At 45.9% G+C, this 26,270-nt stretch overlaps 1 protein-coding gene across 4 annotated transcripts in view; it reads left to right on the plus strand.

Moving 5' to 3' along the window:
- taf1 (TAF1 RNA polymerase II, TATA box binding protein (TBP)-associated factor) overlaps positions 1-26,270 on the plus strand; it is a 222,772-nt gene that overhangs the window by 163,246 nt on the left and 33,256 nt on the right. For all 4 annotated transcript variants that reach the window (XM_072505461.1, XM_072505464.1, XM_072505462.1 and 1 more), the window contains 2 exons: positions 10,393-10,460; positions 20,709-20,825. In XM_072505461.1, the coding sequence (XP_072361562.1) occupies positions 10,393-10,460; positions 20,709-20,825 (185 nt within the window). The remainder of the gene's footprint in view (positions 1-10,392; positions 10,461-20,708; positions 20,826-26,270) is intronic.

The following is a 26,270-nucleotide window of genomic DNA, read 5'->3' on the forward strand; positions in this document are numbered from 1 at the left end:
CTTGGATTCCATGAGATTTAACCTTTTGCAACAACCTACCATGCGGTATCTTGTAAAGTCCATGTAGACAACGTCGACAGCACTGCCCTCATCTACCTTCTTAGTTACCCCTTCAAAAAACTCAATCAAATTCGTGAGACATGACTTTCCCCTTACAAAGCCATGCTGACTTTCCCTAATTAGCTCTTGCCTGTCTCAGTGCCTGTAGATCCTGTCCCTCAGAATACCTTCTAACAACTTACCCATTGCAGAACTCACCGGTTGGTAGTTCCGGGGCTTATCTCTACAGCCCTTCTTAAACAAGGGCACCCTCCAATCTTCAGGCACCTCTCCTGAGGCTGTCGATGAGTTAAATATGTCAGCTAGGGGTCCGACAATTTCTTCCCTAACCTCCCACAATGCCCTGGGATAAATTTCATCAGGTCCCGGGATCTGTCTATCTTGATGCGCTTTAGTACCTCCAGCACCTCCTTCTCTGTAATATGTACACTCCTCAAGACATCACTTTTGATTTCCCCAATTTCCCTAACATTCGTGTCTTTCTCAACAGCAAATACTGCCAAGAAATATTAATTTAGTATCTCGCCCATCCCTTGTGGATCCTCACATTGATGACCTTGTTTATCCATTCCCTAGTCACTCTTTGTGCCCTTTATATATCTGTAAAAGCTCTTTGGATTTTCCTTTATCTTATCTGCCAATGCAATCTCATGTCCACTTTTTTGCCCTCCTGATTTCTCTCTTAACTCTACTCCGATAAGCCCTATACTCTTCAAGGGAACCACTGCCAATGCATGTCATATGCCTCCTCCTTCCTTTTGACCATGGCCTCAATATCCCCGAGTCATCTAGGGTACCCTACTTCTGCCAGCCTTACCCTTCACTCTAAGAGGAATGTGCCTTCCCTGAACCCTAGTTAACACACTTTGAAAGACCCCTACTAACTTACCAACTGTCCCCTTGCCCGTAAACAGGCTCCCACTATCAACTTTTGAAAGTTCCTGCCTAATACCATCGAAATTGGCCTCGCCCCAGTTTAGATTTTTAACTTTTGGGCCAGAACTATCATTCTCCATAGCTATCGTAAAACTAATGGAATTATGGTCACTGTTCCCGAAGTGATCCCTCACTAACATGTCCATCACCTGCCCTTCCTTATTCCCCAAGAAGAGGTCAAGTTTGCCCCCTCTCCATATAGGCCATCCACATATTGAATGAGGAAATCTTCCTGAATATACTCAAATTTCTCTCCATCTAAACCCCTAGTGCTATGGCTGTCCCGATTAATGTTGGGAAAGTTAAAGTCCCCGACTATTAAAACCCATTTTCCCGGTAGCTATCTGGAATCTCCTTACATATTTGCTTCTAGATTTCCCGCTGACTATTTGGGGGCCAAGAGTACAGTCCTATCAAAGTGATCTCACCCTTCTTATTTTTTAGTTCGACCCACAGAGACTCAGTGGGCGAACCCTTGGATATATCCTCTCTCTGTACTGCTGTGATGTTGTCTCTAATCAAAAATGCAACTCCCCCTCTCCTATCTCCTGGTCTATCTTTTTTTAGTTTCTTGTATTAATTTGTAGCAAGTTCTCTTTGTTTAATCTAGTCATGCATGATCTTGAAATGGGTGCTACTAGTAATGTTATAAAATTTGTTGAAAACCTTTTGTCCAGGATAAAAGAGATAGAAAGTATCTCAATATACCTGCCAAAAAATAAAAGCTGTACTTCATGGGTAGTAAGATAATGGAAATATAAAGACTCTGTATATGTAATGAATTGCATTACATTTCCAGGAATGGAAAGTACCTGTCATAATTTTGGGATATCCCAATGCCATTTAAGCACTTTTGTATTGTAGTCACTGTTGGTAATTTAGGGAAATGTAGCTCTCATATTGTAATTGCAAGGTCCTACAAGATAATGAGGAAAATGTCTACAGTTTTTAAGTTGAGGAATAAATGTTGACCAGGACACTGGAAGAACTTGAATAATGGCATGGGCTCTTTTATATCCACCTGAGAAGGCACATAGGACATTGGTTTAACATTTCATCCAAAGATGCACCTTCAAGAGTGCACTCCCTCATTACTACATTTAAATGTCAGTCCTGATTGTGAATGTTGTCTGAATGCACAATTTCGTTCTCACAGCAAAATCTCTGCCATTGAGAGAAGGTTGACAGATACAAGTCAAAATTAGAACCATGTATCTGAATGGTGATGCCATATTTGAACAGCTCCCAATCTCAATTGCCTTCAAAAAGGTATGAAATAGATTGAAGAGGATGTAGAGAAGAGTGATGAGGAAGATTGAGTGAAAAATTCAAATTAAAAGGATGCTTTAGAAACTTAATTTGCTTCCACTGGATAAATGAAGATTGAGAAGCAAGTTAATTCAGACTTTCAAGATCATGAAAGGACAGAATGATACTGATATTAAGTAGTGAGTAATTCAAAGCAGTCAAGCTTCATCAGACTGGAGTTTAACAGGATGCTTTTTTTGCTGTTCTTGTGTGGGATTGACTTCCATCAAATCATGAAAAAAGTTGGTTGCGAACCTGCTAAGTAATGCAATTGAAGGTTTTACGGAAGGTGAAAAACTTTAGCACACCGTTGGCAAGGATATCTAGGTGAGGTTTGTTTTGCATGTACAGACCAGGCAGGTGATGATACTGTTAAAAGAGAATTTCATAACGATTGAGAACAAGTATAAAAAATAAAGAGAGCAGATTGCAGAAACAATGGGGGCGGTAAAATAACAGTAGATAGTTACGATCAGCTACTTGCTCAAGATATTCGGGAAATATGAATTTAATGTGGTTGCAATCACTGACTCCTGGCTTGGGAGTCTTGCAGCTGATGGTAAACCCAGTACAAGCATGCCAGTTTTGCTAAGTCTTTGTAACTGTTCTTATTATGTTTCCTCAAATTCCAGCCTAGAGATTCTAACTGGTTTAGTTTGAGGTTATCCCCAGCACCTCGAGGTCCTGGCACAACACTTGACTCAACATAAAAGCTAACCTAAATGCTGCAGGAAATTGTAATTTGAAAGTCATTGAGAATTTCTGTGCCACAGAATGATTTAGCCAGAGCAGGAGCAACCAGAAAGGAAGAGTCAATGCACAAAGAATTAACATTGCATTAAAACTACTCTGTAATCTGGAAGTAGATAAATGCATGAGAGCCAATGATCATATTTTTAGGGATATAATAGCATAATGGTTAAATTACTGGATTAGTAATGCAGAGGCAGACATTACTGATCCAGAGACATGGGGTGGAATCTTGTTGATGCATTGGAGGTCATGTCTGTTGGTTGGAGAGCAGATGAGAGACTTGCACCACCTCTTTCGGGAAAGGCTGCCAATTCACGTCAATCAGGCAATGGCTTTGCCCTGGAATAAAGATCAACAGGTTGGATGTTTCACCTACAAAGGACTGCCAGCCAATCTGAGGCTGCCAACTGTTGTGCTGAACAGTACCATAGGAGAGGCTCTAACTGCTGGTAGAACTACGGGCACCAGGATTGTGGAGTGGCGAAGGCCGCAGGTAAGTAATGTCAGGTGGGAGTCGTGGGAAGAGGGGTGCAGGGGAGTGGATCTCACAGGCACACACTACCTTCCTGTTGTCGTGATGGTAGCTATAAATGTAAAAATGGATAGCAAGTTTCAACAGGTATGTAGAAAAGAACAGAATAAGTGAGCGTTCTCTAGAGAGTGAGAATGAGGAGTTAATTAGGAAATGGCAGAAGAAAGGAACAATATTTTGCTTCTGTCTTCACTGTAGAAGATGCAAAAACCCATTCCAGTAATAGCTATAAATAAAGGAAAGAGAAAATTGATGAAATTGCAACCATGAGGGAAGTGATATTGAGCAAATTGATTTAGCTGCAGGCTGACAGGTTTGCAGGTCCAGGTGGACTTAGGGTCTTAAAAGATGTGGAGATGCCGGCATTGGACTGCGGTGAGCACAGTAAGCAGTCTTACAACACTAGCTTAAAGTCCAAGAAGATGACGCACCGACCTCCTCAGAAGACAAACACGGGAAACAACTGAAAGAGTACCCTTCGTCGTCCAGTACTTCCCCGGAGCATAGAAACTACGACATCATCTTCGTAGCCTTCAACATGTCATCGATGAAGCTGAATATCTTGCCCACACCCCCACTACTTGCTTTCAAACAACCGCGCAACCTCAAACAAACCATTGTTTGCAGCAAACTACCCAGCCTTCAGAACAACGACCACGACACCACACAACCCTGCCATGGCAATCTCGGCAAGATGTGTCAGATCATCAACATGGGTGCCACCCACCAGGTACGCGGTACATATTCATGCGACTCGGCCAAAGTTCTCTACCTCATACGCTGCAGGAAAGGATGTCGAAGCGTGGTACATTAGTGAGACCATGCAGACGCTGCGACAACGGATGAACGGACTTTGCGTGACAATCGGCAGGCAGGAATGTTCCCTTCCAGTCGGGGAACACTTCAGCAGTCAAGGGCATTCAGCCTCTGATCTCCGGGTAAGCGTTCTCCAAGGCGGCCTTCAGGATGCGCGACGATGCAAAATCGCCGACTTGTAGCCAAGTTCCGCAACTTATAGCCAAGTACGGCCTCAACCGAGAACTTGGATTCATGTTGCATTACATTCATCCCCCACCATCTGGCCTGGGCTTGCGAAATCCTAACAACTGTCCTGGCTTGAGACAATTCACACCTCTTTAAACTGGGGTTACCCCTATCTCTGGATCTGAAAAGACTTAATTACCTGCAAATGCTCGCATTCAAAGCATTGTCTTGCATCTTTGACTTTGTCTATATATATGTTCCTGGAACCTACCTCTCCATTCACCTGAGGAAGGAGCAGTGTCTGTGATTTGAAACAAACCTGTTGGACTTTAACCTTCTTACTTGTCTTAAAAGAGGTAGCTGATGAGGTCATAGGTTCGTTGGTGTTAATTTCCCAAAATTTTCTATATTCTGGAAAGGCTCGATTAGACTGGTAATTAACAAATATAACCCTTCTTTTCAAGAAGGGAGGGAGGCCGAAAACAGGAAACTGTTGGCCAGTTAGCTTGATGCCCATCGATGGGGAGGTGTAAAAATCAATCATTAAGAAGGTTCTAGCTGGACACTAGGAAAAACTCATGGTAATCAGGAAGAGTCAGCATAGTTTTGTGAAAAGGAAATTCTGTTTAACCAATGTATTAGTTATTTGAAGGAATAACATGTGCTGTGGACACAGGAGAGCCTGTAGATGTACTGCATTTGGATTTCCAGAAGGCATTTGATGAGGTGACACATCAATGGTTATTGGGGAAAAAAATGTTCTTCGTGTCAGGGGTAACATGGCAGCATGCATAGAAGATTGGCTGGCTGGCAGAAAACAAGTATGCATAAATGGGTCTGTGTCTGATTGGAGTCCCATACGGGTCTGTGCTGGGGTCTCAACGTTTTACAGTTTACATCAGTGACTTAGATGAGGGAAATAATCTTTATTGTCACAAGTAGGCATACATTAACAGTGCAATGAAGTTACTGTAAAAAGCCCCTAGTCACCACTTGTAGGAGGAAACCGGAGCACCCGGAGGAAACCCACGCAGGCACAGGGAGAACATGCAGACTCTGCACAGACAGTGACCCAAGCCGGGAATCGAACCTGGGACACTGGAGCTGTGAAGCAACAGTGCTACCATGATAGTGAAATTTGCAGACAACACAAAGGTAGGTGGGAAAGTATGTTGTAAAGAAGAGAAGAAGCTTGCTGATGGATAAAGATTGGTTGAGTGAGTGGGGAAAATCAGGCAGATAAAGTATAATGTGGGCAAATGTGAAGTTGTTCACTTTGGCAGAGAAAATAAAAAGGCAGAGTATTACTTACTGGAGAACAAATGCAGAATGTCAAGCTGTAGAGGGATCTAGGTGTTCTTGTGAATGCGTCACAAAAAGTTAGGAGGGAAGTAGTCCAGAAGGCTAATGGAATGCTATCCTTTGTTACAAGGGGAATTGAACATAAAAGTAAAGATGTTATGCTTTAGTTATTTAGAGCATTGGTGAGGCCACATCTTGAATATTGTGTGCAGTTTTCTCCTTATTTAAGGAAAGGTGTAAAAGCGTTGGAGGCAGTTCATAGGAGGTTTACTAGATTGATATTTGGAATGAGTGGGTTGTCTCGTGAGGATTGGTTGGACAAACTGGGCTTGTTTCCCTTGGAGTTTGAAAGATTGAGAAGTGACTTGATTGATTCATATAAGATCCTGAATGATCTTGGCAAGCTGGACGTTGAAAGGTGTGGGGGGGGGGCACTGTTTTAAAATTAGGGGTCGCCCTTATAGGACAGAGATGAGGAAAATGTCTTTCTTTGAAGGTTGTGTGACTTTGGAACTCTGCCTCAGCAGACGGTAGAAGCAGGGGAACTGAATATTTTTAAGGTAGAGGTAGACAGGTTCTTTTTAGGCAATGGAATCAGATGTTATCAGGGGGTAGATGAGAATGTGGAACTCAAAACACAGACAGATCAACATTGAATGGCAGAACAGGCTCGAGCACCGAATTACCTACTTCTTCTATTTCATGTTTGTATGCCCGGTTCCTCGATTAGGCACTGAGTGCCTTTGATCGAGGGAGCACCCCTCGAGGTGATAAGCTGGCTGCATGGTTTTTGCTGCTGTATGTGCTGCATGGTGACGGGCTCACATGCAACTTGCTTGATACCAATGGAAGCGTGATGAGGCCTTTAAGTGGTCATTAATTGGAAAAGGGGCAGAAAGGGCAACTGTGGGCTTTCAGTCCCAGAATTTATTTCTGGTGGAGGCAGGATGGGAGTGGGATACAGGTATGCCATCATCCCACCTAATTAGATACCCTTCCCACCTCCAAGTTTGCCACTGGAGAGAGCAGAAAACTCACGAATTCAAATAGCATCACAACAATTGAGGAACGTTAATTAAATTAATTAAATAAATCTGGCAAGAAATGGTTCATATCAATAATCATGACCATGAGGATCATGACCAGTGGATTGTCACAAAACCCATCTGGTTCAGGAATGTTCTTTAGTGAAAGAGGTTTGCTACTCCTACGCGGCCAAGCCTTTCTATGACCTAGACTCATGGCATTGTAATTTACTCTGACCTGACCTCCAAAACGGCCTAGCAATTCACTCGGATATATTCAAGGGCAATTACAGCTTGTCAACAAATGCTGGCCTTATCAACAATGCCCATATCTAATGAAATAATACATTTTAGCATTGGTAATTTTGGCCTTTGACTTGAACAGAATAACAAATAGGTCTGTGATTGTGGACAGTAAATTGTGTTCCCAAGAATGATCCCTGGAATGAAGGACTTGTCATATGAGGAGTGGTTGAGGACTCTGGGTCTGCACCCAATGGAGTTTAGAAGGATGGGGGGGGTGATCTCGTTGAAACTTACAGAATACTGAGAGGCCGAGATAGAGTGAACGTGGAGAGGATGTTTCCACTAGTCGGAGAAACTAGAACCCAAGGGCACTGCCTCAGACTGAAGGGCCAATCCTTTAAAACAGATGAGGAGGAATCTTTCCAGCCAGTGGAACTTATTGCCGCAGAATGCTGTGGAGGACAAGTCACAGTGTCTTCAAGACAGGTCTTGATTAGTAAGAGGATCAAGGGTTATGGAGAGAAGGCAGAAAAAAGGGAATAAGAAATATATCTGATTGAATGGTGGAGCAGACTCTTTGGGCCGAATGGCCTAATCATGCTCTTATGTTTTATGGACCTTGTGCATTCAACCTTCCATACCATGATGGAATTATACAAAAAAAATTCTTCTTCTTCACTAGTTCTCCAACCCATCTCATCAAATTTAATATTGCATTCATTGTTCACAGAGAGAAAGGTTATGTTGATCTAGTCATGAAAATGTAATACAATATGGAATTCAGAACAGTGCTGAGATCATACCCAAAGCTTTTATATCAACTGGAGCTGCAGTGGTTCAAGAAGGCAGCTCACCATTGCCTTCTGAAGGACAGTTAAGGATGGGCAATAAATGCTGACCTCGCCAGCGACACCCACAGCCCATAAAATCAATTTTTAAAAACTCGAAACCTCTACCACCTTCATAAATACTTAGATTTCTCTCTATTATATGTCAGACAGACGTTATTACCCAGTCACGTGAATCCATCATTAGAGTCAAACTTTCAAAGAGCCAATGCCCTAATGATTTTCTTCATTTAATCAAGAGAGATCATCGAAAATGGAAGCAGAACATAGAACATAGAACAATACAGCGCAGTACAGGCCCTTCGGCCCACGATGTTGCACCGAAACAAAAGCCATCTAACCTACACTATACCATTATCATCCATATGTTTATCCAATAAACTTTTAAGTAGGCCATTCGACCCTTTGAGCATTCCCGCCATTCACTATGATCATAGCTGATCATCAAGTTCAATACCCTGATCCCTTTAACCCCATGAGCTAATTCCTTCTTGAAATTACACAATGTTTTGGCCTCAACTACTTTCTATGGTAGTGAATACTGCAAATTTACCACTGTCCGGGCGAAGAAATTTCTGCTCACCTCAGTTCTAAAAGGTTTACCCCTTATCCTCAGACTATGACCCCTAGTTCTGGACTCGCCTACCATTGGGAACATTCTTTCTGAAGCTACCCAGTCTAGTCCTGTTTGAATTTTATAAGTTTCTATGAGATCCCCTCTCACTCTTCTAAACCCCAATTAATATAATCCTAACCGACTTGGCTCCCCTCATGTAACAATCCTGCCATCCCAGGAAGCAGCCTGATAAACCTTTGCTGCATTCCCTCCATTGCAAGAACATAATTCCTCAGATAAGGACACCAAACTGCACATAATACTCCAGGTCTGGCCTCTCCAATGCCCTATACAATTGCAATAAAACATCCCTATTCCTATACTCAAATTATCTCACTATGAAGGCCAACTTACCATTTACCTTCTTTACTGCCTGCTGTGCGCTTACATTTAGCGACTGATGCACGAGAACACTAAGGTCTCGCTGAGTATCCACCTCTGTCAATTTATACCCATTCAAATAATAATCTGCTTTCCTATTAATTCTACCAAAGTGGATAACCTCACATTCACCCACAATTTGCTGCACCTGCCATGCATATACCCACTCACCAAGCCTGCCCAAATCCTGCTGAAGCATCTGCATCCTCACAGCTCATCCTCCCAACCAACTTTGTATCTTCTGCAAATTTGGAGATAATATATTTAGTTCCCTCGTCGAAATCATTAATATATGATCTGAACAGTTGTGGTCCTGGCACAGATCCCTGTGGTACTCTGCTAGTCACTGCCTGCCAATCGGAAAAAGACCCATTTATTCAAAGCCTTTGCTTCCTGTCTGCTAACCAGCTTTCTATCCGTCTCAAGACACTATCGGCAATCCCATGATCTTTAACTTTCATAGCAATCTGCTATGTGAGACCTTGCTGAAAGCCTTCTGAAAGTCTAAATAAACCATATCCACCGGTTCTCTCTGGTCAACCCTACTAGTTACATCTTCAAAGAATTCCAGTAGATTTGTCTAGCATGATTTCCCTTTTGCAAATCCATGTTGACTTGATTATACCACTGCTTTCCACATGCTATGCTATGAAATCCTTGCTAATGGACTTGAGAAACTCCCCTAATACTGATGTTAGACTCAGTGGTCTATAGTTCCCTGTTTTCACTCTACCTCCCTTTTTGAATAGCAGGCTTATATTAACTACCCTCTAATCTGGAGGAACCATTCCAGAGTCCAAAGAACTTTTGAAACTGATCACCAATGGATCTAGTATTTCTAGGGCCACTTCCTTTAGAACTCTTGGATGAAGATTATCAGGCCATGGAGATTTATCCGCCTTCAATCCCAATAATTTCCCCAAAGTCATTTCTCTACTTATTTCCTTCAGGCCCTCACTAAAATTTGTGTTTCTCTGAACTTCTGGTACATTATTCATGTCTTCCTTTGTGAAGCCAGAAGCAAAGTACGAATTTAGTTCCTCTTGGGCTTCCAGGAGCTGCAGCTGGAGACATTTCCTACACAATTGCTGGTTCTGGGAACGGGAAGCATTCCTGATCTCCCACATGGAGCTAAAAGAGCAGACCACGGCTTGGAGCTCTCTTGCCATGTCTTTCACCTTTAAGTTAAATTAATCCTTTTAATGTCAAACAATATCATCTAGAGCCCTTCTTCTCTGCTCTTTGTTATTGTGGAAAAAATTTGTTATATGGAAATAAACAACATTCAGTTAATCAGAAAAATCACATCTATGGTGCGAAATGCTTCTAGACAAGATAATGGAATGTGTTTGTTTATTTGAGATCCTATTATTGACATAGCTTTGTTTCTTTCACTTGCAGGTACAGATAGTCTGTACACAAAAACTGGTCAGGAGATCGTGAATGTCTGTCACCAAACTCTGGCTGAGGTAAAAATATTTTTGAAGGCTTTGTATTAAGTCCAAGCTTGTGGTCATGTGTAAATGGGTGCCCCTGTTTTAATATATACATACAATTGTAAAATATGTCGGGTTAGTCTTATCTGCTGGATTTTATTAGAAATCCAAGTCTTGTTTGTTGACTCTGTTTTCCTCCTTCTCTGTGATTCTCATTGTGCCCTGGACCTTTCTTTCCTTTTCTATTTTTCCATAAGTGTACTATTATCAGCCAGAGAAGAACTCTGTTTGATTTTACTGCCCTTTGTACTTCATCTAAATGGAAATTCCTGATATTTGAATTGCGGCAATAAATGTCAGACTATTCAACAGTAAGGGGCATTTTAACTGAGACTGGTTATTTTCGCACTCAATATCTACACAAATCAATTTTCCTGGCCTGTAATGTTGGTACTGCACCAGGCACTAAGGAATTTGCACAGGTAAATTGTTCATTAAATATGTTCTCCATGAGTGCAGGAGGCTGGATACTTAAAATTAATTTTTATGATTAATCCTTATATGTTAAATAAATCTACCCGATCCAACTATATAGATAGGACCGAGGTCAGAGATAAAGTTTTGGTTCAAATGTGAAGTCTACAAGTTGATATTGCCTAATCTTAGTCTGTTGATATTTAAGTCTTCATTTTTATTTTAGTGTTCAGAAATATTCAGCCTTAACTGATTCAGATTTCATGGGTTAGAACATAGAACATAGAAAAATACAGCACAGAACATGCCCTTCGGCCCACGATGTTGTGCCGAACCTTTGTCCTAGATTAATCATGGATTATCATTGAATTTACAGTGCAGAAGGAGGCCATTCGGCCTGTTGAGTCTGCACCAGCTCTTGTAAAGAGCACCCTACCCAAAGTCAACACCTCCACCCTACACTAAGGGCAATTTTGGACACTAAGGGCAATTTATCATGGCCAATCCACCTAACCTGCACATCTTTGGACTATGGGAGGAAACCGGAGCACCCGTAGGAAACCCACACAGACACGGGGAGGATGTGCAGACTCCGCACAGACAGTGACCCAAGCCGCAATCGAACCTGGGACTCTGGAGCTGTGAAGCAATTGTGCTATCCTCAATGCTACCGTGCTGCCCTTAAGAACAAATAAATCTACACTATATCATTTTACCGTAATCCATGTACCTATCCAATAGCTGCTTGAAGGTCCCTAATGTTTCCGACTCAACTACTTCCACAGGCAGTGCATTCCATGCCCCCACTACTCTCTGGGTAAAGAACCTACCTCTGACATCCCCCCTATATCTTCCACCATTCACCTTAAATTTATGTCCCCTTGTAATGGTTTGTTCCACCCGGGGAAAAAGTCTCTGACTGTCTACTCTATCTATTCCCCTGATCATCTTATAAACCTCTATCAAGTCGCCCCTCATCCTTCTCCGTTCTAATGAGAAAAGGCCTAGCACCCTCAACCTTTCCTCGTAAGACCTACTCTCCATTCCAGGCAACATCCTGGTAAATCTCCTTTGCACCTTTTCCAAAGCTTCCACATCCTTCCTAAAATGAGGCGACCAGAACTGTACACAGTACTCCAAATGTGACCTTACCAAAGTTTTGTACAGCTGCATCATCACCTCACGGCTCTTAAATTCAATCCCTCTGTTCGTGAACGCTAGCACACCATAGGCCTTCTTCACAGCTCTATCCACTTGAGTGGCAACTTTCAAAGATGTATGAACATAGACCCCAAGATCTCTCTGCTTCTCCACATTGCCAAGAACTCTACCGTTAACCCTGTATTCCGCATTCATATTTGTCCTTCCAAAATGGACAACCTCACACTTTTCAGGGTTAAACTCCATCTGCCACTTCTCAGCCCAGCGCTGCATCCTATCTATGTCTCTTTGCAGCCGACAACAGCCCTCCTCACTATCCGCAACTCCACCAATCTTCGTATCGTCTGCAAATTTACTGACCCACCCTTCAACTCCCTCATCCAAGTCATTAATGAAAATCACAAACAGCAGAGGACCCAGAACTGATCCCTGCGGTACGCCACTGGTAACTGGGATCCAGGCTGAATATTTGCCATCCACCACCACTCTCTGACTTCTATCGGTTAGCCAGTTCGTTATCCAACTGGCCAAATTTCCCACTATCCCATGCCTCCTCACTTTCTGCAGAAGCCTACCATGGGGAACCTTATCAAATGCCTTACTAAATTCCATGTACACTACATCCACTGCTTTACCTTCATCCACATGCTTGGTCACCTCCTCAAAGAATTCAATAAGACTTGTAAGGCAAGACCTACCCCTCACAAATCCGTGCTGACTATCCCTAATCAAGCAGTGTCTTTCCAGATGCTCAGAAATCCTATCCTTCAGTACCCTTTCCATGACTTTGCCTACCACCGTTATATAATTTCAAAAGTTAAAGTTATTAAAATTTACAGTATGATATGAAATATGTGAAATAAATATACTTCTGTTCACTAAAGCACCATGGAATCTCATGCAAAGTTTATCCAACACTCAAATTTTGAATCCTGCCATGCAATTGGAGCTCTCAGCTTCAGACAATTCTTGGGAACTCCTTCCTGGTGATGTGATGATGCAGTGTTTCTCTGCAGGCTGTCATGCATGTGTGCAGCCAGGCATGAAGTATTTTACTCTCAAATAGTACTAATTTTAAAATAATGTTTTCGATTAAGACTATGGGTGTAACTACATCTATGAATCCAGTCTTCTTGGATCAAAGTGGCGTGTTTGCTGTTGCTAAATATAAAGCATATGTGAAAATATTTGATGCAGGTTAAAATCTTTACAATTCTTCGTAAGTTGATTTGATTTTAGGCGACACGTTGGCGCAGTGGTTAGCACTGTTGCCTCACGGCGCTCAGGTCCCGGGTTTGATCCCAACCCCAGGTCACTGTCCGTGTGGAGTTTGCACATTCCCCCGTGTCTACGTGGGTCTCACCCCCACAACCCAAAAGATGTGCAAGGTAGGTGGATTGACCACACTAAGTTTCCCCTTAATTGGAAAAAAATGATTTGGTACTCTATTAGTTGGATGTTGGATTTATTTATTGTCATGTGTATCTCTGATTATTCCATTTCATTTATTACAAGCTCTCATTTCTTGATTAATAGCTGCAAGTGGTATATCCACACGAATATTAATTATTCACATGATTAGGCTTTGTTTGGATTGGATTTGTTTATTGTCACGTGTACCCAGATACAGTGAAAAGTACTGTTCTGCTTGCAGCTGAGTCAGATCATTCCATACATGAAAAGAAAAAGAAAAAGAAAAGAAAATGGGGCAGCACGGTAGCATAGTGGTTAGCACAATTGCTTCACAGCTCCAGGGTCCCAGGTTCGATTCCGGCTTGGGTCACTGTCTGTGCGGAGTCTGCAAATCCTCCCCGTGTGTGCGTGGATTTCCTCCGGGTGCTCCGGTTTCCTCCCACAGTCCAAAGATGTGCAGGTTAGGTGGATTGGCCATGATAAATTGCCCTTAGTGTCCAAAATTGCCCTTCGTGTTGGGTGGGGTTACTGGGTTGTGGGGATGGGGTGGAGGTGTTGACCTTGGGTGGGGTGCTCGTTCCAGGGGCCGGTGCAGACTCGATGGGCCGAATGGCCTCCTTCTGCACTGTAAATTCTATGATCTATGATCTATGATGATAATAGGGCAAACATAAAATACACAATGTAAATACATAGACACAGGCATTGGGTGAAGCTACAGTAGTGTAGTACTACTCGGTAGAGAAGATGTGTGAAGAGATCAGTTCATTCCGTAAGAGGATTGTTTAGGAGTCTGGTAACAGCAGGGAAGAAGCTGTTTTTGAATCTGTTGGTGCGTGTTCTGCCCAATGGAAGAAGTTGGAAGAGTGAGTAAGCTGGGTAGGAGGGGCCTTTGATTATGCTGATTGCTTTCCCAAGGCAGTGGCAGGTGTAGACAGAGTCAATGGATGGGGGGCAATGTAATGGACTGTGCGGTGTTCACAACTCTTTGTAGTTTCTTCCGGTCTTGGGCCCAGCAGTTGCCATACAAAGCTATGATGCAGCCAGATAGGATGCTTTCTATGGTGCACCTGTAAAAGTTGGTCAGAGTCAGGGCAGCACGGTGGCACAGTGGGTTAGCCCTGCAGCCTCACGGCGCCGAGGTCCCAGGTTCGATCCCGGCTCTGGGTCGCTGTCTGTGTGGAGATTGCACATTCTCCCCGTGTTTGCGTGGGTTTCGCACCCACAACCCAAAGATGTGCAGGCTAGGTGGATTGGCCACGCTAAATTGCCCCTTAATTGGAAAAATGAATTGGGTAATCTAAATTTATTTTTAAAAAGTTGGTCAGTCAATGTGGACATGCAGAATTTCCTTAGTTTCCTGAGGAAGTATAGGCGCTGTGGTGCTTTCTTGGTCGTAGCGTCGACGTGGGTGGACCAGGACAGATTTTTGGTGATGTGCACACCTAGGCATTTGAAGCTGTCAACCATCTCCACCTCAGCTCCGTTGATGCAGATAAGGATGTGCACAATACTTTGCTTCCTGAAATCAATGACCAGCTCATTAGTTTTACTGACATTGAGGGAGAGATTGTGTTGTTACATCATTCCACTAGGTTCTCTATCTTGCTCATGTATTCTGACTCATCGTTGTTCAAGATCCGATCCACTACGGTCGTGTCGTTAGCAAACTTGTAGATGGAGATGATGCCATGCAGTAGAGTGTGTGTAGGGCACATAGTAGGGGGGTAATTCCGCAGCCTTGCGGGGTCCCGGTATTGAGGACTATCATGGAGGAGGTGTTGTTGTTTATTCTTACTGATTGTGGTCTGTGGGTCAGGAAGTCGAGGATCCAGTTGCAGAGTGAGGAGCCAAGTCCTAGGTATTGGAGCCTTGATATGAGCTTGGCTGGGATTATAGTGTTGTAGGAGTCCTTGTTGTTGAGATGCTCCAGGGATACGTGTAGGGCCAGGTAGATGCCGTCTGCTGTGGACCGGTTGGGGCAGTATGCTAATTGCAGTGGATCTAGGCATTCTGGGAGTATGGATTTGATGTGCCTCATGACCAACCTCTCGAAGCACTTCATTACGATCGATGTCAAGGCCACCGGACGATAGTCATTGCGGTACGTTGCCTGGTTCACCTTTGGCACTGGTATGTTGGTGGTCTCCTTAAAGCAGGTGGGGACCTTGGAACAGAGTAGGGAGAGGTTGAAGATGTCTGCGAACACATCTGCCAGCTAGTCCGCGTAGGATCTAAGTGCACGGCCAGGGACCCGTCCGGAGCCATTGCCTTCCTAGGGTTCACTTTCAAGAAGATGGACTTCGGAAGCTGTGACGGTGGGTATGGGTGTGTCAGGGGCTGCTGGGGCAGTTGACTGCGGTTTGATGGTTTTCTGCTCGAACTGAGCAGAATGCATTGAGTTCATCGGGGAAGAGTGCGCTGCTGCAGGAGATTCTGCTCGGCTTCGCTTTGTAACCCGTTATGTTGTTTAAGCCTTGCCACAACCAACGAGAGAGTCTGTAATGCTAGTCTGTGACTCTAGCTTGGTCTGATATTGTCTCTTGGCATCCCTGAGGTCGTACCTGGATTTCCTGTATAGGTCAGGGTTGCCTGACTTGAACCCCTCAGTCCTGGCCTTCAGTAAGGAGTCAATTTCCCTAAGCGGGTAATGTTCGAGGCAAAGACTATAGTGGCGGATAACGGGGGCAGATACGTGATGGTGAGTGGCAAACTACAGGGAGAGATGGTGGTTTTGGTAAACGTGTATGCCCCGAACTGGGATGATGCCAATTTTATGAGGCGAATGCTAGGACGCATTCCGGACCTAGAGATGGGAAAGCTGATAATGGGGGGAGACTTTAACACGGTGTTGGAACCAGGGCTGGATAGGTCGAAGTCCAGGACTGGTAGGAGGCCGGCAGCAGCCAAGGTGCTTAAAGATTTTATGGAGCAGATGGGAGGTGTGGACCCGTGGAGATTCAGTAGACCTAGGAGTAAGGAGTTCTCGTTTTTCTCCTATGTCCATAAAGTCTATTCGCGCATAGACTTTTTTGTGCTGGGTAGGGCATTGATCCCGAAGGTGAGGGGAACGGAATATACGGCTATAGCCATTTCGGATCATGCCCCACATTGGGTGGACTTGGAGATAGGGGAGGAAACAGGAGGGCGCCCACCCTGGAGAATGGACATGGGACTAATGGCGGATGAGGGGGTGTGTCTAAGGGTGAGGGGATGTATTGAAAAGTACTTGGAACTCAATGACAATGGGGAGGTCCAGGTGGGAGTGGTCTGGGAGGCGTTGAAGGCGGTGGTTAGGGGGGAGCTGATATCAATAAGGGCACATAAAGGGAAGCAGGAGAGTAAGGAACGGGAGCGGTTGCTGCAAGAACTTTTGAGGGTGGACAGACAATATGCGGAAGCACCGGAGGAGGGATTGTACAGGGAAAGGCAAAGGCTGCATGTGGAATTTGACTTGCTGACTACAGGCACTGCAGAGGCACAATGGAGGAAGGCGCAGGGTGTACAGTATGAATATGGGGAGAAGGCGAGCAGATTGCTGGCACACCAATTGAGGAAAAGGGGAGCAGCGAGGGAAATAGGGGGAGTGAGGGACGAGGATGGAGAGATGGAGCGGGGAGCGGAGAGAGTGAATGAAGTGTTCAGGACATTTTATAAAAACTATATGAAGCTCAACCCCCGGATGGGAGGGAGAGAATGATGGACTTTTTAGATCGGCTGGAAATTCCCAAGGTGAAAGAGCAGGAAAGGGTGGGACTGGGAGCACAGATCGAGGTAGAAGAAGTGGTGAAAGGAATTAGGAACATGCAGACGGGAAAGGCCCCGGGACCGGACGGATTCCCAGTTGAATTCTACAGAAAATATTTGGACTTGCTCGCCCCGGTACTGACGAGGACCTTTAACGAGGCAAAGGAAAGGGGACAACTGCCCCCGACTATGTCTGAAGCAACGATATCGCTTCTCTTAAAGAAGGAAAAGGACAATGCGGGTCCTACAGACCAATTTCCCTCCTAAATGTGGATGCCAAGGTCCTGGCCAAGGTAATGGCAATGAGAATAGAGGAATGTGTCCCGGGGGTGGTTCACGAGGACCAAACTGGGTTTGTGAAGGGGAGACAGCTGAACACGAATATACGGAGGCTGTTAGGGGTAATGATGATGGCCCCACCAGAGGGTGAAACGGAGATAGTAGTGGTGATGGACGCCGAGAAAGCATTTGATAGAGTGGAATGGGATTATTTGTGGGAGGTGTTGAGGAGATTTGGTTTTGGAGAGGGGTATGTTAGATGGGTGCAGCTATTGTATAGGGCCCCAGTGGCGAGTGTGGTCACGAATGGACGGGGATCGGCATATTTTCGGCTCCATAGAGGGACAAGGCAGGGATGTCCTCTGTCCCCATTACTGTTTGCACTGGCGATTGAGCCACTGGCGATAGCGCTGAGGGGTTCCAAGAGATGGAGGGGAGTACTTAAGGGAGGAGAGGAACACCGGGTATCTTTGTATGCGGATGATTTGCTACTATATGTGACGGATCCGGCGGAGGGGATGCCAGAAATAATGCGGATAGTTGGGGAGTTTGGGGATTTTTCAGGGTATAAATTGAACATGGGGAAGAGTGAGCTGTTTGTGGTGCATCCAGGGGAGCAGAGTAGAGAAATAGAGGACCTACCGTTGAGGAAGGTAACAAGAGACTTTCGTTACCTGGGGATCCAGATAGCTAAGAACTGGGGCACATTGCACAGGCTAAATTTAACACGGTTGGTGGAACAGATGGAGGAAGATTTCAAGAGATGGGATATGGTAGCCCTGTCAATGGCAGGGAGGGTGCAGGCGGTTAAGATGGTGGTCCTCCCGAGATTCCTCTTTGTGTTTCAGTGCCTCCCGGTGGTGGTCACGAAGGCTTTTTTTAAAAGGATAGAAAAGAGCATCATGGGTTTTGTTTGGGCCGGGAAGACTCCAAGAGTGAGGGAGGGATTCTTACAGCGTAGTAGGGATAGGGGGGGGCTGGCACTACCGAGCCTAAATGAGTACTATTGGGCCGCTAATATTTCAATGGTGAGTAAGTGGATGGGAGAAGAGGAGGGAGCGGCGTGGAAGAGATTAGAGAGGGCGTCTTGTAGGGGGACTAGCCTGCAGGCTATGGTGACAGCCCCATTGCCGTTCTCACCGAGGAACTACACCACAAGCCCGGTGGTGGTAGCTACACTGAAGATTTGGGGACAGTGGAGACGACATAGGGGAAAGACTGGAGCATTGGGGGGGTCCCCGATAAGAAACAACCATAGGTTTGCCCCGGGGGGAATGGATGGGGGATATGGAATGTGGCAAAGAGCGGGAATAACGCAACTGAAAGATCTATTTGTGGAGGGGAAGTTCGCAAGTCTGGGAGCGCTGACCGAGAAATATGGGTTGCCCCAAGGGAATGCATTCAGGTATATGCAATTGTGGGCTTTTGCGAGGCAACAGGTGAGGGAATTTCCGCAGCTCCTGACACAAGAGGTGCAGGACAGAGTGATCTCAAAGAAATGGGTGGGGGATGGTAAGGTGTCAGATATATATAGGGAAATGAGGGACGAAGGGGAGACTATGGTGGATGAACTAAAATGGAAATGGGAAGAAGAGCTAGGGGAGGAGATCGAGGAGGGGCTGTGGGCAGATGCCCTAAGCAGGGTAAACTCGTCGTCCTCGTGTGCCAGGCTAAGCCTGATTCAGTTTAAGGTAATACACAGGGCATATATGACTGGAACACGGCTCAGTAAATTTTTTGGGGTGGAGGATAGGTGTGCGAGGTGCTCGAGAAGCCCAGCGAATCATACCCATATGTTTTGGTCATGCCCGGCACTACAGGGGTTTTGGATGGGGGTGACAAAGGCGCTTTCAAAAGTAGTAGGAGTCCGGGTCGAACCAAGCTGGGGGTTGGCTATATTTGGGGTTGCACAAGAGCCGGGAGTGCAGGAGGCGAGAGAGGCCGATGTTTTGGCCTTTGCGTCCCTAGTAGCCCGGCGCAGGATATTGTTAATGTGGAAAGAAGCCAAGCCCCCGGGGGTGGAGACCTGGATAAATGACATGGCGGGGTTCATAAAGCTAGAGCGGATTAAGTTCGTCCTAAGGGGGTCGGCTCAAGGGTTCACCAGGCGGTGGCAACCGTTCGTCGAATATCTTGCGGATAGATAGATGGGGGAAAAAAGAAGGCAGCAGCAGCAGCCCAGGATTTTGGGGGGGGGGGGGGGGGGGATGGGGGGGGGGGGGGGTGGGCGGGGGGGGGGTGTAGCTTGTGACAAGGCAGTTGCCAATTAGGGCTAGTTTTTATTTTTGTTATTTAATATTTATTTATTTTTTGTTTATATAAAATAGGTCATTGTTATCTGTATTGTTATAATGTTGTGTACAGGATGCACAATGTACTGTGTTGGTTGACCAAAAATTCTCAATAAAATATTTATTAAAAAAAAAGGAGTCAATTTCCCGATTAAGCCATGGTTTCCGAATGGGAACGTATGTACTACTTTCTTTGGCATGCAGTCGTCTACACATTTGCTGATAAAATCTGTGACGGAAGTGGCATACTCGTTTAGGTTGGTCGCTGAGTTCTCAAATATGGACCAGGCTATTGACTCCAAGCAGTCATGTCGGAGCTCTTTGTTGCCTCGGACCAGCACTGCACTGATTTTTGTGTAGGAGTGATCGAGAGTGTTGTTGCCCCTGGCGGGACAGGAGATGTGTTGGTGCAATTTTGGCAGTACACGCCTTGTTGAAGTCCTCGGCCACGATGAACAAGGCCTCAGGGAGTTATGTTTCATTGTTATTTATAACTGTACAATTCGTCCAGCGCTGCCTTCCCTGGGGTGGGATGTAGACTGCTGTGATAATGGCTGAAGTGAACTCACGTGGAAGGTAGGACGGGCGGCACTTTAAGGTCAGGTATTCCAAGTCCGGGGACGAGTAGGGCGCCAGCGTCGCCACTTCCAAGCACCACGAGGAATTGATGAGGCAAACCCCTCCCCCCTTTGCTTTGCTTGATGACGCCGTGCGGTCTGTCCGGTGTATTGAGAAGCCGGCAGGTTGTATGGCACTGTCCGTCCGGTGAGGCAGGAGTAGTGAGCCATGTGTCTGTGAAACAGAGCACACAGCAGTCCCTTACTTCCAACTGAGAGGTAAGTCTAGCATTAAGTTCGTCCAGCTTGTTTTTGATATTAAAAGAAATTTGATTTGATTTTCCCATTTTTTAAAATAGTATGATGAGCATTTGACTCAGCTGGAAAAAGATATTGCATCTGCCAAGGAGGCTGCTCTTGATGCTGCAGAGTTTGACAGTCTTGATCCCCTGACTCCAGGGCCTCATACTCCTCAGGTTGGTACCATAGCAAGTTGTCTTGTATGTACTCGCTTTCCAAGATTAATTTTTACCCTTTCTATAGTCATCTCGTCGGTCAAAATACAAAATGTTTCTCTACATTATTTTAGTGTTATTATTGTCGTCTTCACTGCAAAGCAAAAATTGTGAATATTCTTCAGTGTTCCTATAGGGCCTTACACGTGGCAGTTTCTCTCCTTTTGTAATTCTGCTATTTCAGTGAAATCATTATCACATCAAGACTAAAGTCTAAAGCATGAAACCATGGATTTCTTGATTGAGATTCTTATAATTTTTACAGTACCACATTCAACAGTACTAAACTGGGATAAAACTGTGAAAATGTTGGAAATCTTGAGGTCAGGTTGCATTTGTGCAGGGAGAACAGAGTTCATGTTTCACCTTTTCCCTTTCATCAAATGGAACTGATTATTCTTAAGAAAAAATAGACAGGATAAACTGTTGAATAGAGTTTATTGTGCCCGTCCTCTTTTTTTTTTTTGCTGTGCTGTTCAGCTGTTTGCCAAAATAAAAGCCATTCATCACAGAGGGGGCCTTCGAGTGGGTGTTGCTACGCTAGCAAGTAATGCTGGTGAATGGAGGTGAGGTGGTGGAGGAGGCCGCAAGAGGTGGCCTGATTTTTTTTGGGGGGGGTGGAGGGATGGATGGAAGGGGAAAAAGGGGTTTGCGACGTGGCAGAGTTGGAGACTGAGCGTGGTCATGGGCAGAGAGGAGGCCATCTTGGATGGGCCCAGTTTAGGGCAGTATTGAGTGAAGTGGACCCGTTGGGGGAATGATGGCAGGTGGTAGAGGGGAATGGAAGCGTAAGCCTCTGGTAAGAATTGTGACATGGATTAAATGGCCCGGTTAAGAGGTCCCGGGTTTTTGGCACACCTGAGGAGTTTGGAAGTGAAGGTGATTTTTCAACAGGAGTCGCACCTCTGGGTGAAGGATCATGTTAGGTTATGGAAGGGATGGGTGGGACAAGTATTTCAATTTGTGTTTGAATCAAGCCGCGGGGTGTAGCCATTTTGCTGAACAAAAGGACAGGGTTTGTGAGTTCCTGCGAAGTGCGGGATCCGGGGAAGATATGTACGAGTGAGTGGCGTGCTGGAGGGGACGCCAGTGGTGCTAGTCAACTTATATGCGCCCAGGGGCGGCACAGTGGTTAGCATTGTTGCCTACGGCGCTGATGCGTTCGAATCCTGGCCTTGGATCACTGTCCGTGTGGAGTTTGCACATTCTCCCTATGTCTGTGTGGATTTCACCCCACAACCCAAAGATGTGCAGGCTAGGAGGATTGCCCATGCTAAATTGCACCTTAATTGGAAAAAATAATTGGGTACTCTAAATTTATTTTTTAAAAAGAAAAAAAACATAAATGCACTCAATTGGGACGACGCAGGGTTCGTAAAGGGGTTAGTGGGAGCGATTCCAGACTTGGATATGTACCAACTGATTATGGGTGGAGATTTTAATTGTGTTGGAGCTGAAGGCGGACAGGTCGAGCCCCAAGTTAATGGGAAGTTCGAGGATGATGAAGGAGTTGGGACGATTTATGGAACATATGGGAATGGTTGATCCGTGGAGGTGGGGGGGGGGTGTTTATGTGGGAATTATGATTTTGGATCATGCTTCGCTCAGGGCAAGTACAGAGGCCGGGCTGGAGGCTAGATTTGGGTCTTTTGGCAGATATTTGGGTCTTTTGGCTGGTATGGCAACTGCTCGGCCCAGGACCGCAAGAAACTTCAGAGAGTCGTGAACACCGCCCAGTCCATCACACGAACCTGCCTCCCATCCATTGACTCCATCTACACCTCCCGCTGCCTGGGGAAAGCGGGCAGTATAATCAAAGATCCCTCCCACCCGACTTACTCACTCTTCCAACTTCTTCCATCGGGCAGGAGATACAGAAGTCTGAGAACACGCACGAACAGACTCAAAAACAGCTTCTTCCCCACTGTCACCAGACTCCTAAATGACCCTCTTATGGACTGATTTCATTAACACTACACTCTGTGTGCTTCATCCGATGCCAGTGCTTATGTAGTTACATTGTATATGTTGTGTTGCCCTATTATGTATTTTCTTTATTCCATTTTCTTCTCATGTACTTAATGATCTGTTGAGCTGCTCGCAGAAAAATACTTTTCACTGTACCTTGGTACACGTGACAATAAACAAATCCAATCCAATCCAATCCAATCCAATAAGGGGTTCTGCGAAAAGGTGAGGCTAGCGATTTGGGATTATGTGGAAATTAATCAGAACGGATAGGTGTGAGCTGCCACGTTTCGGGAGGCGTTGAAGGCGGAGTGTGACAGGAGATTATCTCATTCAAGGCACACAGGGATAGGAGGAGGAGGGAGGAGCATGGACTGTTGCTGGACGAGATAGTTGAAGTAGACAGGAGACACTTGAGGGCTCCCACTAAGGAGTTGTTGGCGGAGAGGAAGAGGTTGCAAGGGCTGTTTGATAGGTTGACGATGGGAAAGGATGTGCGGCAGTTATGGAGGACAAAGGGGTGCAGTATGAGTTCGGCGAGAAGGCAAGACATTTGCTGGCCCACCAGCTGTGGAGGGGGTGACGTTTAGGGAAATTTTAAGGGTGCGGATGGAGAAGGGGGAGATGGTGTCAGAGGCAGGGGGGTAAACGAGGTGTTCAGGGGGTATTATGAGAAGCTGTATAGGGGCGAGCAGGGTGGAGAGGAAGGGAGTATGAGTCGTTTTTTGAACTGGTTGGAGTTCCCAAGGTTGGAGGAAGAGAAAAGGCAACCGTTGGAGGAAACGCTGAGGCTCAGGAAGGTGATTGATGGTATCAGAGTAATGCAGTCGGGGAGGCCTCTGGACCAAACGGCCTCCCGGTGGTGTTTTCGAAGGCATTTTTGGTAGAGTTCGCACCACATTTGTTGGGGATGGTTAGTGAGGTGTTGGCGAAGGGAGAGTTGTCAGAGATGCTGACACGGGTATCGATTACACTAATCGCGAAGAAGGGGAAAGATCTGATGGAGTGTAGGTTGTACAGGCCCATTTTGTTGTTGAATACGGATTTGAAAGAATTGGCTAAGTTATTGGCGGGGGGGGGGGGGGGGGGGGGGGGGGGGGGGGTGGAGTGGAGTGAAGTGAAGGATGTGTGCCAGGAGTGATCTCTGAGGATCAAAAGGGTTTTGTAAAGGGCCCTTAGTTCTCGAGCAATAGCAGGAGGCTGTTAAATGTGGTTATGACTCAGTCAGGGGCATGGGTGCCAGAGGTTATCGTTTTTATGGATGCGGAGAAGGCCTTCGATTGGGTGGAGTGGAGGTACTTTTTAAAAATTTTGGGTAGGTTTGGGTTTGGCCTGAAGTTTGTGGCGTGGGTGTGTCTTTTGTATGTATCCCCAGTGGCAAGTGAATGTACAAATGAGATAAGTTCACAAAGTTTTAGACTGCACAGAGAAAGGGACAGGGTGTTCTTTGTTGTCACTGCTGTTCACGCTGCCGATTGAGCCCTTGGTTGGCGATGGCCTTTCGGGGGTCTGTGGAGTAGCAGGGGATTGTATGCGGGCGACCAATTGTTGTTTGTGTTGGACCCGCTGGAAAATATGGGTAGGTTCATGAGACTATTGCAGAGGTTGGGGCCTTCTCCGGGTATAAGTTAAATATTGGGAAGAGTGAGGTGTTTCCAGTGAACATTGCAGGGTGGGGGCCAACTTGGAGGTGTTGCCGTTCAAGGTAGCCAGGGAAAGGTTTAGGTATTTGGGTGACAAGGGAATGGGCTACGACGCACAGGATCCTGTTTGTTTCCCAGACCTCCTCGATCTTTCTCCCAAAAGCCTTCTTCCGGAAGCTTGAGACAGTGATCTCTGAGTTCACATGGGCAGGGAAGGTGCCAGTGGTAAATAGGGCTCTGTTACAGAGGAAGAGTCAGAAAGGGGGGTTGGTGCTACAAAACTTTCTGCACTATTATTGGGCACCGAATGTGGAGAATGTGAGGCGATGGTAGGGGCGCCATGGGTCAAGATGGAGAAGGAATCCTGTCGGGGATCCAGCCTGAGGGCTATGTTTTTGTTTTTTTCAATATTTTTATTCTCCTGTTTCACATTTTCTCCCACATTTCCACCCACCAACAATAAACAATAATCAGCAAGATATGTCAATCCCCATAACAACGATCCCATCTACCCACCAACCCCCAAACCTCAGCCCACATGTTTACATAAACAAATGACAAAAAGGAATCAGGGATTACCCATAGTCACCCTTAATCTACACAGCCCCCCCTCCCCCCCCCCACACCCACCCCCCCAACTAATGTTCGATGTTATCCAGTTCTTGAAAGTGCATAATAAATAGTGCCCATGACTTGTAGAACCCCTCCGAGCTTCCCCTCAGTTCGAACTTAACCTTCTCAAGGGTCAAGTATTCCAACAGGTCCCCCCCCGCCACACCAGGACACTGGGTGGAGAGGCTGCTCTCCATCCCAGCAGGATCCGCCTTCGGGCGATCAACGAGGCGAAGGCTATGATATCTGCCTCCGCTCCCGTTTCCAACCCTGGCTGGTCCGACACCCCGAATATGGCCTCCTGGGGACCCGGGTCCAGTTTCACACGCACCACCGTGGAAATTACCCGAAACACCTCCTTCCAGTACTCCCCTAGTTTTGGACAGGACCAAAACATATGAACGTGATTCACGGGCCCCCCCCCCCTCGCCCCGCAACGCTCACACACATCCTCTACTCCTTCAAAAAAATCGGATCATCCTTGTCCTTGTGAGGTGCGCTCTATATACCACCTTCAGCTGTATCAGCCCCAACCTCGCACACGAGGTGGAGGCATTCACTGTCCGGAGCACCTCACACCGGACCCCCTCCTCTATAACCTCTCCCAGCTCTTCCTCCCACTTTGCTTTGATCCCTTCCAGTGGTGCCTTATCCTCTTCCAGAATAGCTCCGTACACCGCTGACACTACCCCCTTCTCCAGTCCCCTTGTCGTCAACACCTCCTCCAGCAATGTGGAGGCCGGTTCCTCTGGGAAGCTCTGTATCTCCTTCCTGGCAAAATCCCGAACCTGCATGTACCTAAACCCTTCTCCCTGCTTTAGCCCATACTTCGCTTCCAGCTTCCTCAATCCTGCAAACGGACCCCGAAGAAACAAATCTTTTAGCGTCTTAATCCCCTTCTCTTCCCATTTCCGAAAACTTCCATCCCACCTCCCTGGCTCAGTCTGAGGGCTATGTTGACGGCTCTGTAGCTGTTAGCTTTGGGGAAGTATACAGGGAGCCCAGTGATGCGGTCTATAGTCAGGGTGTGGAATCAGTTGAGGAGACATTTTAAGTTGGAGGGGATGTCGGTGTTGACGCCATTGTGCGGAACCCACAGGTTCAAGCCGGGGAGATGGATGGGATGTATGGGAAGTGGAAGGAGGTGGGACAGGCGAGGACTTGTACTTGGAAGGGAGGTTTG

The sequence above is a fragment of the Scyliorhinus torazame genome, chromosome 5 (assembly GCF_047496885.1).
Source record: "Scyliorhinus torazame isolate Kashiwa2021f chromosome 5, sScyTor2.1, whole genome shotgun sequence".
NCBI lineage: Eukaryota > Metazoa > Chordata > Chondrichthyes > Carcharhiniformes > Scyliorhinidae > Scyliorhinus > Scyliorhinus torazame.